The sequence below is a fragment of the Pempheris klunzingeri genome, chromosome 7, assembly GCF_042242105.1.
Source record: "Pempheris klunzingeri isolate RE-2024b chromosome 7, fPemKlu1.hap1, whole genome shotgun sequence".
Taxonomy (NCBI): domain Eukaryota; kingdom Metazoa; phylum Chordata; class Actinopteri; order Acropomatiformes; family Pempheridae; genus Pempheris; species Pempheris klunzingeri.
The window spans coordinates 18454976-18473633 of record NC_092018.1 but is presented as its reverse complement, the minus strand read 5'-3'; the positions used below and the strand labels follow the sequence as shown (position 1 = coordinate 18473633).

The window sequence follows — 18658 nt, the reverse complement described above, 5'->3', positions numbered from 1 at the left end:
CACTGAGAGGAGAGAAAGAAATAAGAAAAGATGCAATATAGAGTAGAGAAAGTGAATAAGATGGCAGGAGAAACCGCATCAATCACGACTGCCGCTCCACAGCCCACAGTGACTCCCAACAGCTCCCAACAGCCTCCCACAAACCATCCATCATTCAAGCTAGCGCGGCCGGTTTCACAGCTCTGCCGTGACTATCCCACATATAAAGTTCGGGAGTCACCAACCAAGTCTGCCCACACTTTGCAAAGCACACTGACACTAACCATGACCCCTGCCTCGCTAAAGAAACTCTACAGCTCTACCACTGACCCCTCATCTTATCTTCTCCTGCTCCAGGCGACCAGGCTCTGCTCAGAGATGTTGTTAGATGTGGCAATAACTGATAAAGCTATTTTGACTCCACATATCTCCCTCCAGCCTGGCCATATGCCACAGTCGAACAGATGGGTCGATACATACACCCTCACCCAGAGAGGTGGTGAGAGTCGGGGGTAGTGAAGGGCAGAAGGACAAAGGAGGGGGAAGGGCGTGTATCTGTTGTGACAGTCTAAAGGATTTACAGTCTTTATGCAGTGTCAGATTAGACAAGCAGTGGTCTTTATACTCTCCGACACTACCACACCCACATGTAACAGGACAAAACCAGCTGTGCAGCATAGTGTGGCTCAGTAATAGTACACAGGTGGAGAAAAATAGAAGAAAATGACAGCAGAAATGGGGGGTGTAATGGTTTACAATCTGGACTGTAAATCCAGTTCAAATCTCAGTGGGAGCCTCTATTTGTTTTTCAGTTTCCAACATGACCCTAAATTATCAACCATACAGTTACATATTTTGTTAGTTATAGTTTCTCAGTGAAAAAAAATCACACACCCCACAGCACTAATAGCTTTCCATATGAGGTTTTCAGTTTGACAAATAACTGTCAGTGCAGTGTGTTGGTGTAAAATGTGTAATGTGCTGTTTTTGAAAGTTAATGTAGCCACAAAAGGCCAGTGCAGAGCAATATTACAACGGAAAAAAAAAACATCTTTACAATCTGAATACAGAAATAAAACCACAGTAACATAAAGTAGAAATAAAAACACAAGTAATGTCCTTCATGATGGTGAATGTGGTGTAAAAAACAAATGAACAGGTTGACCATAGACCTTTGGAGCATTTGGTGCCTAATATTCAGTAAGACGCAGGCCCTGGCATAGTCACTAAGTACATGTGTGACTGAGCTGCGCGTGCTTGAGTGTAAATGAATGAGTAACTGTGTCTTTGTGCATTTGTACAGTACAGTGCAGCACTTTACAGTGCAGTACAGTACAGTGTGTGCGGTGCCAGAGAATACAGGCATCTCTGTTTGTGTTAATTGCTGCGTCTGAGCCTTGGACTCTAGCTTTCCCAGTCAGGGCCGGCCAGCCCATCGTCATCTGAGTCAGACTCAGGTGAGGCCTCCTTGATGCGACGCAGTGCCTCATGGATGCTCCTGGTCAGAGAGTCAGTGGAGGCTGGGAGCTTTCCCTGGTCCTTCCTCTCTTGCATGGGGACGCGCCTCAGTTTGACCCCCTTCCGAATCTGAGCCAGGATGCTGTTGGGGTCATCGTCACCCTTGGTAGAAGGCACAGACCGCTGGTCAACCTTCCTCAGGTGGAAGCTGCCTCTCTTCAGGGACGCTAGCACCTCATCCATGGGTGAGCTCACTGCATACAGGAAAAGAAGAGGAAGACAGACTGTGATAGGCTACTGTAACTGGCTAATCTAACAGTGTTTACTATGGTAGTAAATGGTTCCAGTACCTCTTCTGGTGTGAGAGTCAATCTCTGGAGTCTTCCTCAGCTTTTTCCGGGCGCTCAGCAGCTGGCTGCTGTCAAAGAAGCGAGGGATGAATGGACCGAGTGGGGAGAGGGAAAGCTCTTCTGCTGCACTCTTCCCCTCAACCTTCTGCCTGTGGCGACCTGGGCTCCCAGAAGGTGATAACTCCTCCTTGGTTGGCAAAGGAGGGGGAGGGGGAGGAGGAGGAGGAGGAGAGGAGATAGGGGATGCCAGTAGTGAAGACAGGGAGCAGGGAGAGCAGGAGGAGTCTACGGGAGTGGGTACAGGCAGCGGAGGAAGGGATGCTGTGAGGGCCGTGACGGGCTGAGTGGTGAGCGTGGAGCTGGGGCTGGGGTCTGTCTGCACACTGGTACTGAGACACAGCGGCTGGCCCTGAGTCTGGACACAGACAGAGTCCACACGCTCCTCCCTCTCAATCATGCTACTCATTTCCATGCTCCTTCCACGCTCTCTTCTTCTAGTGTGGGACATGCGTATTCGAGTGGACTTCAGAATCACCTGCCCTGGGTACCGCTAGAGAAAAACACAGGCAGTAAGAGTCAATCAGTAAGAAAAAAAAAAGAAAAGTGTTAAAAGTGTTTGGCAGATATTCACACTGATAGAAGGGCACATACCTGCTTGAAAGTGCGTAGTCTGTCAAGAGTCCTCTGCCTCTCCAGACTAACTCTACTGTTCCTTCTCTCCTCGTCCTCTTCTTCAGTTCTCAGCTGAAGAATGAAAGGTATTAGAGGAGAGAAATGTGTTTTTCAAGTATTCAGTCACATCATTATAGAAAAAAGGCATTTACCTGTAAGACCTGGTGGGAGTCTTTGAGGATGGTTTGATGTTTTTGCTGTTTCTGAGTGTGGTTAGATACACAGATTTCCTGCAGAAAGGTGGAAGAAAGAAAAAACATCAACACACTGATCCATATAGTATCATGTATACTGCCAACAATAAGACAACTAAAGCAACAAAACTTTGTAAATCAGCGTCATATAACATATTTTGAATATCAGAATCAGTTTAGAGGTATTTACAGTCATGTACTTTTTGTTTTTGTTATTTTGTTGAAGGCATTAGTGACTCTCTAGTTCCAGGTCATCATTTCTTAGCAGCTGATCTCATATGAGTCATTTAGATTTCTACTTCTAGTGCCAAATCAAATATTGTCAAATACAATTACTGTGCATGACAAAAATAATGCCATTCTTTATACATTACACAATACAAAACAATATGATCAACAGTAGAGCGAGAGCATGCAACAGCATGTAGACTTGTGCACTTCAGGAATGAAAATAAGTGACACAAAGTCACACACACCCTTTTGTTCCTCAGATAGGAGCGCTTGGCAGTGATGCGCCCCCTTCTTGCCTCAAGCTGTCGAGCGCTGACCTGAAGTCTGCGCAGCTCTTCCCTCTCTGCAGTATCGTCCTCCGCTATATCATCTGCACTTTCAAAGGTGTCATAGTACACAACCTCATCCTGACGCTCTGAAAACACATGTACATAAATATATGGACTTGGATGGACACACAGGCACAGATCTTGGCGGTAATACTTCTCACCAGTAATGTAATGAGTAATAATTCAGACAGTCTTCTGGCAGGCTCATACAAAGCCAACAGAATAAAATGGTTTGTGAGGTGTGTGGTGTCTTGTCAAAGTTCTTTTAAAAATTAGATAACACACCTCATGGGGCTTATCCTCTAAAAAATGTACCAAAAAGTGGCGAGTAAATTTGGCCAAAATACCTGTCATCTGTCTGCGAATGCTGTCTAGTTGAGCAGTGAGGAGCAGCTCTTCACACTGAAGTATCTCAGCCTGGATGTCGTACAGTTGGAGCTGGAGCTCATAGTACTGCGTCTCCATGTGGTCTAAGAGGGCCATGGCGTCCTCGCTGCTGCACAGACTCTGCATCTGACAGGGTGAGACAAAAAATTAAGCCACAAAACAACTGTGAATGTGTGTGTATGTATGTGTTTCGTACGGTGCTGAGTGTTACTGCCACACCTCATCTCGAAGTGTGTGTTTCCTCTGCTCCAGACAGATCTCCCTGGCTCTCTGGAGCTGCAGAGTTTCCTTGGCGACAGAGTAGCGGAGTCTCTCCATGCGCTCCACCGCTGCTGTCCATGAAGATTTACCAAACTTACGCTGATCCACCTTCATACGCTCATACACGCCTACACACACACACACACATGCACACAAAAGGCAATGTAATGGTGGCTGAGTGTGACAGTTAAAAGTGACTCACCAACACGATCAAGTAACTTTTTCCTCTAGTACAGAGAGCGGGCATGCCAGCCATAGTTTCTTTTAACATGACTTTAGTCTCACAGGAGTAAAGCTTACAATACTGTTACTTACAATAATGGAGAGGGAGACATCTGTTGGCCACATTTGGACATTACAACTTCTTTCATTCCAGTTAGCACTTGAAGCCACTCTTTTTTTAAAATCTTTGATCTAATAAGTGTCAGACAGTAAATGGACCAATCAGTAGTGGAGAAACACTGGGATAAGCAGGGGGGCACACTGTGGAGTTACCCTGCACAGAGACAATCTGCTGGCAGAGCTGTTTGATCAATAGGTTGTCCTTGTTTCATTGTGTCCCTGTCAAAGCATGACTGTCTGCACCGCCTCATTAATACCAAATCACATTAGCCCTGGCATTCAAAACCACACACAGGTCAATAGCAGGCCAATGCTACCACGATGTGTGTGTACGTGTGTATGTGTGCTGTATGAGATTATTGAAAGTCATTTCTCTGCTGCTTTATTGACTTTAACATTGGCAGTGACACTCATGGAAAACTGTACCTTTCTGGGCTCTGGCAGTGATCTCAAAGTATTTTACAGTAAGCTCCTGGATGTTGAGGACTGCCTCCTGAGCTTTCTTCTGCCAGTCAAAGTCCTCCTTTTTAAGAGCTTCAATCCGCCTTGGGCCCAAGTAGTCATTCTCCATGGAAATCTGTTGAGAGTGAATGAACATATTTATCAGCTAGACTAAGAACAACAACAGGCCTCAGTGAGATGAGGTGAGAAAATAAAGTCCAGAGAAAACATCTGAAGATAAATGTATTTGTCAAACATTTTTAAAAAACATATACACCCCGGAAAACAGGATGTAGTATGCTGAAATCAAATATGCATCTGGAGATCTTGGGATACAAATGGTTTCATCTGAGGTGAAAAAGACAAAGCATGGCAGTTCATGTGACCATTCCCAGACATTTACACTGATTCTTTCTCATTTGAGAATCAGAGGTGGTCAGAAACATAAATGTCACTTATTACTGCCACATAGTAGCAAAAATGAACGGGCTTAACAAAAAAAGGGAAAAAAACAGTGAAAAAAAAAAACAGTGATGTGCACGTTTTCCTCAATTATACTGAACCGTCATTAGGTGGTGGTATACATGACAGTACAGTGAATCTCTTCTGACATTTAATTTATGAGGATGAAAGGAGGAATTGTGCAATAATAATTTCACCATTCAGTTAAACCTGAAATATTTCAGTATTATATGTCATATTTCAATTTATCATGTCATCAGAGAAATGCAAAAGGTGCCCATGCAGCACAAAGATGGAAAGCGAGCAGTAAGGATTACAGAGCTACATCCCCGTCTGACCCGAAGTAACCTTGCTGCACCTCAGCTCCACCTCAGCTCCACTGCACTACTCAGCAGTGCACCAGTATCACTTAACACTGCAATTTCCTCCTGTCAAGTTGCCAGTGCTCAATCCTCGATTTTTATCCCCCTGCTATCCTATACATAGTTTCATTTTAGACATATTGGCTTTACATACGCCGATTTATGTTGCTGTTAATCTTAATGTAGCAACCTTTTCCTTAAACTTACCATCTACCACCTACCATCTCTCAAACATGTATCAGCTGTTTAGATATGGTGCATGGCTCTGTTTTGCCCTTGTGAATGCAAAAGATCAGAGGCTACATCAAGATTACAGGATACATTCAGAAGTGCAGGCATACATATTATGGTGTATCTTGTGTAGATATTAAGGAGGATAAACTGATTCAACATAAAAGATTTCACTTAGTAGGTCCTGTTTTTTCCGAAGTATGACTGTGTTAGGAGAGCAGAAACAGAATTTTGAGTGTTAACTTATTTAATCACATTGGTTCATTTCACGGACAGAAAGAAGAAGAGAGAAGAAGAAGAGGCAAAAAGGTAAAAAAATGTTACCCACAAAATGGAACAGAAAAAGACAAACTAACCCACAACTAAGGAATTCAGATGAAGAAGAGCTACAGAAAGCCATGCTGTGTCTGAGCTACAAACACAGTAAACTATAAATAGACCCGGAAGTGCTGCTTCAAGCTCCTCCCTCCCCAACATGTGTTGTAGGAGGTTCCATGGTGTAATGGTTAGCACTCTGGACTCTGAATCCAGCGATCCGAGTTCAAATCTCGGTGGGACCTGCAAGTTTTGTCCTGTAGGCAAAGCCTCGGGGATCCCTTGTGCTGACATGTTTATGTACATCTTGATGTAGGCTAGTAGATCGAAACCAAAGGCTACAATAGACAGGAGATTCCACTCTGGGAGAACAAATGAGAAGAGAGGAAGTGATCTGAGGTGGAAGCAAACACAACTGACTGTCAACTTTGAGCTATTACAAATGTAGTAGGTCAAAGTTAGTGAGAGTTTTCTGTAACTCTCCCATGTACATGTTCTCCAGGCTACAATCTGAAAACTGCCAAGTCCACAGGACAGAGAGGATGTCTGAATTACTGCAAGGTGGGAAATGTAGTCTTGCACATTCTTAGTTTTCAATAGCTTACAGAAGTTATTGAAAAAAGCTTTTGTCAAAATACCATAAAATGTGAAATTATACTGGAAACAAATGGAATTATTTCTCTCTGTTGTTCATAAAGGGTATTCCTGTCTTCAGCAGTCAGCAGGTTTTAACCTCCTTGAGGAACTGGGGTTGAGAAAATGTATTCAGCCACATCTGAACTGGAAAGTAACCGCATATTTCTCCATCTTTTATTTTCTGCTGTATGCCTTCTGATCCCAGTGTGTCAGCAACAACCTGTGCCTGCAGTAAACCTATAGGGCCACACAGAACATGACTTATTCATGTCTCTGTGAGACTGCAGGAAATCGGAGATCCATGGGTCTCAACTCTCACAGCTTGTCACTCGACCCCCCCACTGCCACATCCCACAAGTCTTTCAGATGATGTGGAAAAGGATAAACTGAGAGGAAGGCTAAGGAAAGCTATGTGTGTGTGTGTGTGTGTATACATGTATATATAGTGCTGTACAAAAGTCTGTGACTGTGTTTCAACCAGTATATGAAACTGATGATCATCAGCACCAGTATAATTGGTTAATCATACACCTGACTACGATCCTACAAAATCCCTGACTTTGTGCAAGTGTACCTCGTAGAATTGAAGGCAAAGGGTGGTCACACTAAGTATTGATTTGATTTAGATTAAACAATTAACAATTATAAACAATTAAATTTCATATTTTTGAAAGAATTCTTACTTCATAGCATTTCTACACACCTGCCTAAGACTTTTGCACACTACTGTATGTTATTAGCAAATGTTACATAGTAATGTGAGTGTGTTGTTTTTTTTTTTTTTTACTGATGTGTTGAGTGTGAGTCAATAAGCTAAATATAAATGAAATAAATCAACACTGCAATAATTGAACAAAACCTTTCCACCATTTAACCGTTTACCAGCCTCAATCTTCTCTTTGCAGTTAGATACATCTCACTCACCTTCCACTGCTTTACGATGAGGCATCTTATGAGAATATACAGGAGAAATTCATTTTGCATGATACTTCACAGTCAAACATGCGCGCAGGCACAGTGACGCACAGAGCAGAATCTATTTTAAGATAAATGAGAATTTCCTGTGACCATCCATTGTGTTTTATGACTGTTCCATGTCCGTTGAATCTGGATTTGTCCAGAAATACATCAGCATAGCAGCCTGATTCCCACATATGTTGGTTCAGCAGAGCATCTGAAAACCCCCATGCAGTCAAAATAAATGGTTCACGATGTCTAAATAATCAAACTACCAGAAACAACACAACATTTTTTTTACTAATTTATCATCATTATTACTTTCTCTTGATTTGATGTCCCCAACACTGGTGGTCGGCTGGCCACATGTGTATACTGTGTGCTTGTCAGTGGAGATTTATGAAAAGTTGAGGATGCTTGGTAGAATGCCAAAGAGGTTTTCAAATTACTGGGTCAACAGATGTGGGCCCAAACTCTTTCCAAAAATATGGAGGACACTCTTGCTAACTTCTGTGGAGATGCCTCAGACTTCTTGTGTAAACATGTATATACACATGAACTACAAAGTTTAGATGGTACAAATTGTTACCTTGATCTGCTGTCTGCGTAACATTGCTAGTTCCCTCATGTCTCTGAAGGGCTGCAACAGGTACTGGTACAGTTGTGTGGAGGCCTCCAGCAGGTCTCCATAGGCCTGATCTTCCTCCTCGTATAGCTCCAACAACTCCACCATACTGTCCATGGTCTTGTGCTTCTCCAGGAGCTTCATCAAACGCACACACAATAAGTAAATCAAATCAAAACAGATACATATTCATAGCCTGTTTAAAATCTATGCACAGCCGTGTTAGTAAGGCATTTGAAATCATCCATATCAAAAGTCAATCCGTATCAATAATCCATATCAAATGTAAAAGACAGGTTGGAAGCACCTTGATTAAATCCAAGTCTTTATCAAAGCGCATGTTACACACAAATGAGAAAAGGTGAACACAGAGCATAAGGCAAGCACACTGTAAGAGGCTGTAACATAATCCGCAGGAGTTGTCTTTATCTGTATGACAGTGTGATAACAGTGCCAGAGAATCAATAAACCACAAGTACACAAAAGTCAAAAAAACATACTTCAATACTTCTTTAAGTGTCACTCAGTGGAAACTTGCACCTCACTGTGAGACCAAGAGGATATTTTGTGTAACTGTAAATAGTGGGAGTGTCTAGCAAGCAGAGTCCCTTTTGCTGCTGGGAGTAAGATCAATACACACACATTTTTGCCAGACTGAACAATCCTGTAGGCTACGAGCAAGCCCTGAAATAGCCATTAACTCAGCCCTCAAATGGAGTGGGAGAATCGATAGGCCGGTGTGTGTGTGTGTGCGTAAAATGCTACGACACAGCAAACTGTGACTGTGTTTGAATGAACTACAGAGCATCTGCAATGACAAAGAGCTGAATAAAACCATCTTCAAACACACCTTCAAGCTAACTGTAAATCCCACAGAGTGACAGACATTTAATAAAACAATTGCTGCAAATTAGCTTGGGCTGGTTGGTGCACATTCTGGGACTAATGCTGTTTGATGTCCTTTGTTCAGGAAGGGCAGTAAGGCAAAGCTTCCTGTGTCTGGTTTTCTGACATTTTTCTTCTAAGTGTGTATGTGTGTGTGTGTGTCTGAACTGTGAAAATGGGAGTGGGTGTGGGACTGACTGAGTAGAATGACATGTGGGTGAGTAATTTATGCTACTCACAGAATTTTTTTCACTGCCAAAAGCAGAGCAGATAGAAAACGCCCTGGCCAGAGAATCATATAAACACATCAGTGTGAATAGATGTTGTAGCTTGATTCTTTCTTGCTTTTGCAAAGACAGTAAACATGCATGCAGATAAACAATGTAGCACGCGATCTTGCTGTACCGGAGGCAGAAACTAAAAAACTTTAAGGTACTTTTACTTCATTGATAGTTTTGTTTTTAATTACATTAAGTGAATTGGGTCAGACAGGATAACAGAGTGCAGCATTTGCAGTGAATATGCGTGCATTAGTGAACTGGTTAAATTAAAATGGTACTTCATTGTTCTTTGCTGCGTGCATTAGAAAGATATTTATTTAGTAAATACAGGTAACATCCAGAGTTGATGTACCAGCCAGCAGAGTGGGCAGGAGTAATGCTGTGATGCTAATAATGGCAACCTCTTCCATTAATGCTCTCTCTCACCTGCTCTCTCAGGACTTATGCACTGACAAGCTCCATAAGTCAAGGCTACATTAATCTAACGCCATTGATTAGGAGAACAATGTGAGAGCCAGTGACTATAAATGCAATATCTGTTTATATTAAGAGCATTTAATCAATCTCCAGCTGCTGGTAGAGCGTATTAGGAGCCGGTCTGGAGCATGTATGGTGTATGATCTGGATTATGTCTCCACTGTGTCAGGTCAAAGATACAAAGCAGAACTACGTTGATCTTTTAAAGCAATAGTGCTAATGTTTAGTTATATTATATAAGCGTTTCACAAAATATACAGTACCAGTCAAATGTTTGAACTCACCTTCTCATTCAACGTTTTTTCTTTATTTTTTATTATTTTCTACATTATAGATTAATATTGAAGACATCAAAACTATGAAGAAACACATGGAATTATGTAGTGTTAACAAAAAAGTGTTTCAACATATTTCATATTTTAGATTCTTCAGAGTACTCTTAATGTCAGTTAGCGAGTTAATTAACATCCCTTGAAGTCTTTTCTCTTGTAACGGCAAAATAGCTTTTTAAAAACATTTCTGACAAAATAATAAAGTTTCATTTTTGTGTGGGCTTGTTGTTGCCCTTCGTCCAGTCCACTTAGACCAGTCCACTTAGACCAGCGACACAATGATGAGACTTTATCAGAAGTGTTTTCAAACCGTATTTCACAAAAGAAAAGACTTCAAGGATGAAGATGAAGTGGTGAACAGCCCCACGTCCTTAAAGAACATCACACAGCTGCTACCCTGGGTTTTTCTATGGGGTCATCTGGGACCGTCTCAGAATAGGTAGCCACCTGCGAGCAGCAGGGACGATTTTGCACATCACATAAACAGGTTAACTCTAAAAGGAAATTACCACTTGAATTGTGTGTGTGTGTGCGTGTTCATTTGACTATCTCAGTCAGCTATGTAGGCAGACAGCAGCCATGCTGATGGTCTGATGATCCGCAGAGGACTCTTTACAACTTAATTTCATAAATTCTTCTAGCTAGTAAGAGTTGTCTCTCTGCTATATTCTCAAGACACTTATTTCATATATTATTATATTCATATATTTCCATGTCAGCTGTCTCACCAGTGTGCAACAGTTTAAGGACAGTTTGTTTATGCTTACGATGGATATGTTGTGGTGGATTATGCCTTATTTCATACTGCACCTTCTGGTGGCCTCTTTCTCTCACAGACCTGAATTCTTTTCATAATAATCCACATTGGTCATCTTATTTTTAGCTCACGTATACTAATAGGAAACACAAAGGCCAATAAAATCCTCCATGGACATTGGACAGCCACTAATTCTTATAACTGACTGTGTGATATGCATCTATCAAACCATTAACGGCTAGTGCATCACATTTCCTCACTACCACTTTGGTGTGGCACAGCCTGAAGCCACTCCAGTCAGGTCTGGTCAGGAGCACAAACACTGCGGTCTGCCAGCTGTGTGAATGTGAGTTACAGAGTTTGACTGTGCACAGATTGTGTTGACATGAAGCTGATGCAGACATGGAGCCACTGTGAGAGGATCGCAAAGACTCTCACCTCTTGCAGATGTTTTGTTGCGCGGTTGAGCGCCTCTTCGTAGCCGGACTGCCTCAGCTCACTCAGGCTCTCATAGTACTCATCCGGGTCGTCGTTTTCCGTGAACAGCACCTGCGACAGGATCTTCCATCCACACGTATCGAGCGCGTGGCCTAGGTACACCTGTAAACTGTAGCAAAGCGCATCCATCTCGGTCTCGGATACTTCCGCCGGGCCGAACAGCACCGTCCACATCCCGGCTGGCTCCTCTGGAAACAGCGGGAGACAGGGCTCCAGGTCCGAGTTCACCGAGCACAGCTGCTGGTGGATGGCCTGGAGGTCGTGGAAGGAGAAGAGTCCGGCCCAGCTGCAGTCCTCCGGGCTCAGACTGCCCGGGTCCTCCAGATCCAAGCCGCCCAGTGAGGGGGACAGCTGGTCTTCTCTGAGTGATGTCAACACCTCAGTGTCAGGACTAACAGGAGACACTGCAGATGTCATCACTGGCTTCGCGGGACTTGGTTTCACGGCTTTGGTTTTGGGACTGCAGCCTTTAACCACAGCCTCCCTGGCTCCTTTGCTGGGGCTCCTCGACACTTTCTCCCTGACAGGACTTTCGGGCCATTTTGTTTTGACACCCTCCTGACTGGTCGCCTCCACCGGAGGGTCCCTGCAAAAGCTTCTCCTCTGCACCGTCCTGTTGTGACACGTAATGGCAAATTTACCCTCCACTTCATTCCAGGCCACGATGAAAACGAATTTATGCTTTTCCTTCTCCTCAAACGCATTTGGGCGAACAGCTACCCACCCCGACTCCAAATTATCCTCCATTGTGAAGGACATTTCTGCAAAGTGATGGAACAATAATAAAAACGCAACAAACCCTGCGCTGGCACTGGTTGACAGTCGGATGCAGTGCAGTAAAACGGTGTGTGTTGGGGTGTTATCAGCGTTTACCAAACACCGTTTTCTCTCCGAGGACACTGAGCCTGAGGGGCTATCCTCCTTCGCTCAGGCGGATGAATTTGGAGCACCGCGGTGTCATTTCCCATCTCCGGCCCACCTGCTTTCAGCTCGGTCGTCTGCCTGTCCCTACGTCCCGCAACAGTTCGCTTTGGCATTAGCTTTCCGACCATACAAGACTCAGCTCTGACACACAACATGAGACCGTGTGTTTACCAGGTCCGCCTGTCAGCTGTGCTCCGTTATCCTCCGTCTCTGGGCTGCAGACCTCCCTTCTCATCATAAAGTACCAGCGGGAGCCAAAAACAGCGGCGCTCATCCCTCACACACAACAGACCGAGGCCATGAACAAGATGTTTTGTCCGTTCACACTGTCTTCAGAAAGGTTTGCATCGTCTCCAAACTCAAAACATTACCATGTTTTCTTCATCGTTTGCCCACCAAGACCACATAAGCAAAATAAAGATGTTGTCTTCACGGCTGTCAGAAACGGCGGCATTATTACTGAGGCGGATGTAAAAGCAAGGCTTTTGATGTGACCTTTTTTTTTTTAAATTTATTTTTACCAGCCTTTTTCTATTTTGTTACTGAGGCCATATTACATTTAGCAAGGGAAATATTGTTTCTCTCTAAATGGGAAGAAAGGCACAACTAAACAGCAGTCCTGCAGGATCTTCTGGTTAAGTAAACGTACAAGACTCCGAGGAGCACTTAAAGGCAACATTAGAATATCATCTCGAGCAGGGCACGTAAGGACGTGATGACGTTTCAAGTTTGAGCAGCGTGGGATGGTTTGCAGACGAGCTGCAGTATTGACAGTGCAAAAAATGTAAAAAAAAACAAAAAAAAGAAAACCCAACAAAACCATAGTTATTAAATGCATAAATAAATAAATATTATATGCCAACAATATATTTGCACCACTAGTACTGCACTGTAATAAAAGTGGCCTGTGAATGAAAAATTTTCTAATTTAGGAGTCAAGTCAGAGAGTATCACAAGATCCTGAAATCTTCTCGAGTTTTCCACAAAACAATGCCTGAAGCCATCTGTTTGATTTTCTGTGGGACAGAGCTGTTGAGTTCTCATTGTTTACGCATAGCACATTGGCTGGACTGCTTCAGAGGACAGGAATGGAAAATAGTATTCACCTTTAATGGTCACAGCCTTGAGACAGATGGAAGTCGATCCCTCACCAGCGTGCATCACATCTAAAGAGGTTATAGGAGATGCTTAATGGGTTCCAACAGAGTTTGCCTCTGCTTTGATGGGCCCCATCGCACCAGTACCTGTGGTGCAACGTGTTTGCATTCAGATCCTTAGTGTCTCTCTCGAACTCAAAAGTATTTGACAACCTCATTCAAGAGCAAAGAGGCAACATACAAAATGCACACCAAACCTAAAACTTACAACTTAAATTCAATTCAATTCAATTCAATTCAATTTTATTTGTATAGCCCAATATCACAACAGAGTGTCTCACAGTGCTTTACAAAGTTCACTGAAATAAAGTGTAAGCGAACAAACAATCTAATAAAGAGTCCAGCAGTCGATGAGGCCAATGGATCAGTCCGGTGGATCAGTCCGAGGCATCACCTGCCCTTTATGATCCTCCTTCTTCGGGAAGGAAAAACTCAAAAAACCCAGTGGGAAAAGAGAAATCTCTGGGAGCACCACAGTGAAGGAGAGATCCAGCTCCCAAGGACGGACAGGCTGTAGCCTTGGACAGACGCACATCCATTGGCTGGTGGAGAACCACATCAGCGGGACCAGGACCAGGATCCATAGGAACCAGGGAACCACATCAGCAGAACCAGGACCAGGATCCACAGGAACCAGAGAACCACATCAGCGGGACCGGGACCAGGACCCACAGGAACCAGAGAACCACATCAGCAGGGCCAGGACCAGGATCCACAGGATCCACAGGAACCTGAGAGATGAGAAAGCACAGAAAGGCTCCGGGGAAGATAGCAAGTTAGAGGCAGACATTTGACTGACATGAGACATAACGATGGAGAGGAAGAGGAGGAGAGAGAATAGAGGAGCTCAGTGCACCATAGGAGTCCCCCGGCAGTCTGAGCCTATAGCAGCATAACTAGGGGCTGGTCTAAGGCCTGAGCCAGCCCTTAAATATATGCTTTGTCAAAAAGGAAGGTTTTTAGTCTACTCTTAAATGTAGAGAGGGTGTCTGCCCCCCGAACCCAAACTGGAAGGAGGTTCCACAGGAGAGGAGCCTGATAGCTGAAAGCTCTGCCTCCTGAACTATTTTTGGAGACTTTGGGAACCACCAGTAGGCCTGCATTCTGGGAGCGCAGTGCTCTAGTGGGGTAGTACGGTACTATAAGCTCTTTAAGATATGATGGGGCCTGACCCTTAAGAGCCTTGTAGGTGAGGAGAAGGATTTTAAACTCTATTCTAGATTTTACTGGAAGCCAGTGAAGAGAAGCCAGTACAGGAGAAATGTGGTCTCTTCTCTTAGTTCTCGTCAGAACACGAGCAGCAGCGTTCTGGACCAGCTGGAGAGTCTTTAACGACTTATTGGGGCAGCCTGATAATAATGAGTTACAATAATCCAACCTAGAAGTGACAAATGCATGGACCAATTTTTCTACATCATCAGTGGATATGATGGGCCTGATTTTGGCAATATTACGTAGATGGAAAAAGGCAGTTCTAGAAATCTGTTTAATGTGGGAGTTAAAGGACAAATCCTGACTCCCAGATTCCTCACAGTGGAGCTGGAGGCCAGATTAATGCCGTCCAGAGCAGTTATGGTAGTGGAAAAGCTGTCTCTGAGGTGTCTGGGGCCAAGCAAAATAACTTCAGTTTTATCTGAATTTAGCAGCAGAAAGTTGCTGCTCATCCAGGACTTTATGTCCTTAAGGCAGATTTGAAGTTTAGCCAACTGATTGGGTTCATCTGGCTTTATTGATAAATATAATTGTGTATCATCTGCATAACAGTGGAAATGAATGGAGTGCTTCCTGATAATATTACCAAGAGGAAGCATATATAAGATAAAGAGTATTGGTCCAAGCACTGAACCTTGTGGAACTCCATGTCTAGCCTTAGTGTGGACAGAGGATTCTTTATTATTCTTTATTAATATGTACAAACTGAAATCGATCTAATAAATAGGACTTAAACCAGCTTAATGCAGTTCCTTTTATACCAATGAACTGTTCCAGTCTCTGTAACAGGATGTGATGGTCGATGGTGTCGAAAGCAGCACTCAGGTCTACAGGTCTCTTAAAGTACAGTGACTAAATTCCTTCATCTTCATCTATGCTTGATGATATGTTTAAGAGTTCAGACTTATCTACTGATTGTCAGCTCAAATAGGCAAATAGGTGGTACTGAACACTCACAGGATGTGTCCCTAGATCAGGGGTGTCCAAACTTTTTTCACTGAGGGCCACATACAGAAAAACATACAAAGGGCTGGGCCACTCACTAGAAGTGAGCTATATTGCTAACTTTAATCCACTAGAGGTGATCGCCTCACCTCTAGTGGATTAAAGTTGGCAAAATCAATCAAATGGAGATAAATTCTGCTTGATAACTGAATATGATTCAAGAAAAAAAACAGCCTTTCCATTAGTGGGCTTTCATTTATTAGTTGTACAAGCTGGTCTTTGCCTTGTAGGCTCTTGTTCAGTGTGTTCAGGTGATCAGTGAGATCCACTAAACATGGCAACCAGAGAGGGTCACTGAGCTCATGAAGAGGTCCTTCTCTCTTCAAAACTGGTCCATTTCTGATCTTAGGGAATAAAACTGCAGCAGCACAGAGCCACAACTGAGCCAGCGCGCGCACCCCCCGAGCCCCATCCGTCGTACCTCCACACAGCTCGTCCCATTTAACTCCGATCATGCCGACTGCTCTTTAACTGCTAACATCAAGCAGCTCCTCCGTAATGCAAAAGTGATCGACATTAGCTGTGCTCTCATCGCACACCGCGTCTCAAACTTTCTACACTCACCTGACACTACAGTCACCTGTAGCACATTTCTTCTTCTATTACTCATTTTATAGAGAAGCTGCCTCGTTCAAGACAGTTACTCCACCTAGCGGTGAGACTAAGAAGTACAACACAGACAAGCGCAACTTCCACGTGTGGGCCGTGTTACAATACAATTTTAAAATTTCAGTTTAGGAATTTAGCTAAAAAGCACAAAAAGTGGATAGGCTCCAGAATCTATGGCTTTTACAAGTGATGAACTTTCTGTTAACTTTTTATGTCTTATCAAATAATATTTGAACAAACAGTATTGCTTTTTGTCTAATTTTCTCCACAATACATCATCTAATTAAGAAATCATAACATGATTTGGCTGGTATTATAGTATGCCTGTTCTGCTGTGTCTAGAGACAACTTGCAAACCATTTTGGGAATCTTAGGTGTAGCTTAATACAATTGACCACAAGGCAATTCATGTTTCTCAGAATGATCACTCATTTTTGAAGGGTTTAAATATTTTTTTTTTCATTTTGGTAGGAGATGCACTTGACAATCATGACACCAGTCTGTCCTCATCTACTGAGGATGACAATGAGACTATCATTAAAGAGATAATGCAGCATGTTGATAATGATGCAGCATCAGCTGCCATGGATGATGTTAAAGATGCGAATGCATACTCTGAGCTTGCAAGGAAATATGGGGTACTAATAACACAGAAATACCTTGTTGCAGGTCATACACAAATGGAGTGCGACAGCATACATAGTACTATTGAACGCAAAATAGTTGCAGATATCTTCACCCCAAGAGACTATGTCATTATACTTCAGACTGCAAGAATCCGGCCATCACCTTATCATGTGAAAATGCTCAAGCACGATGAGTTCCTGAAACTGAATGGAGCTTACTTCTTTAGCATCAGACCAGGCAAAAAAGCTGGAGACCTGACTGTGCATGACTTGCGGGCTCTTCAGTTTAGCAGTGAAGGCAAGGTCCATTTCAGACTGTCCTTTTCAGAAGCCTCTGTGTGGGAAGAACTGCCACAAAGGGTACAGGTGCCAAATGGGCCAATGGCATGGATAAGATTGTTTCCATGTGCTCTGCCAATCAAGGAGAGAAAGTTCCAGGACCTCCAGTCAATGAAACCCATCATGCCTGTCAAGTGTCATCACTTCTTTGACAATTTGCCACACAAATAGACATCAGTCAAGAATCCAGCAAAGAAGAGCTGGAGGGAGAAGTGAAGAAATGCACATGCCTCCTCAGCATTATGTTTAGTTAGTTTATTAGTTATGCTTTATTCTTGACAGAGTAGAAGGTTTGAAATTGCCTAAGTCACAAAGGCATGTTCAAAAATTTGCCTAAGTCATTTAATTCTCTCATGTTCCATGTTTGACTGACATTGTCATTTGTATGTCAATAGGCATCTGTTGTTATAACTATTTTGATTAAAATTGTTAGTAAATATCATATATTCAACAAATGGTTCAGTTTTTTGTGTTTCCTGAAAAATCTGAAAAAATGACTTGGGCGATTATTTTAAGAAGGCGTCGATATGGTAAACATCTTTTTTTTACTGTGAGCAAACAGAACAAGTGCCCACATTAATTACTTAATTATTACTCAGGTGATTTGCTGCGGCTTCAACTCGTTCACGGTTCCATGGTGTAATGGTTAGCACTCTGGACTTTGAATCCAGCGATCCGAGTTCAAATCTCGGTGGAACCTCAAGGTTTTGAAAGACGACATATACATTAAGAAGCAGAAGTAGTTTCTACGAACTACGGTGTGATTACGTGATTCAAGATGACCAACTGTATGAGTTAATTAGCAAAAATGACAGATCATTAAGCCAAGCTGTGAATGTACAAGCAAAAACAAATTTATATATAACGCTAAAGGAAAATACGGATGGACTGGTGAATGACTTTTAGATGGTTTATTTTTGTATTTGACTTCATGTATTTATCCGTGTGTTTTGTCTGACTACAGTTTGTGCCAACAGGTAAGCAAAGAGTGTGCATGATGCGGTTTTGACTCGCTTGGTGATGGGAAAACTGTAAATTGCAGCAGATAATGAGTTAAATGAGAAATGTGTTGTGAAATGGTATAAAGCCAGAAGGTCAAATGCGAAGAGGCAACAGAAAAGTCACCTGAAGACCTTTAGCTCCAGCTGTAGACTAATGTTTGACAGGGATCACGTGGTTCCATGGTGTAATGGTTAGCACTCTGGACTCTGAATCCAGCGATCCGAGTTCAAATCTCGGTGGGACCTGACTTTTTAAAAGAATATGCGTCAAGGAAAAGTCGTCAAGTCTCAATATTTATTGGGTACAATGTCGTTAATTTGTC

At 42.9% G+C, this 18658-nt stretch overlaps 1 protein-coding gene and 3 non-coding genes across 4 annotated transcripts; 3 read left to right on the top strand and 1 right to left on the bottom strand.

Annotated features, from left to right (window-relative positions):
- Positions 1-294: 294 nt before the first annotated feature.
- On the bottom strand, positions 295-12301 carry LOC139203591 (junction-mediating and -regulatory protein-like). Its single transcript, XM_070833406.1, has 10 exons — positions 11403-12301; positions 8197-8370; positions 4630-4780; positions 3820-3989; positions 3561-3726; positions 3130-3299; positions 2612-2689; positions 2439-2531; positions 1788-2337; positions 295-1691 (listed from the first exon to the last, which is right to left on the bottom strand). Exons 1-10 carry the CDS (start codon positions 12219-12221, stop codon positions 1384-1386), a joined length of 2679 nt encoding a protein of 892 aa, XP_070689507.1. The 5' UTR covers positions 12222-12301; the 3' UTR covers positions 295-1383.
- Positions 6188-6259, top strand: trnaq-cug (transfer RNA glutamine (anticodon CUG)). Its single transcript has one exon. It is a non-coding gene; the product is annotated as a tRNA-Gln (tRNA).
- A 5661-nt stretch (positions 12302-17962) lies between the features above and the next one.
- On the top strand, positions 17963-18034 carry trnaq-uug (transfer RNA glutamine (anticodon UUG)). Its single transcript has one exon. It is a non-coding gene; the product is annotated as a tRNA-Gln (tRNA).
- Positions 18035-18509: 475 nt separating this feature from the next.
- trnaq-cug (transfer RNA glutamine (anticodon CUG)) lies at positions 18510-18581 on the top strand. The gene has a single exon. It is a non-coding gene; the product is annotated as a tRNA-Gln (tRNA).
- Positions 18582-18658: the final 77 nt, after the last annotated feature.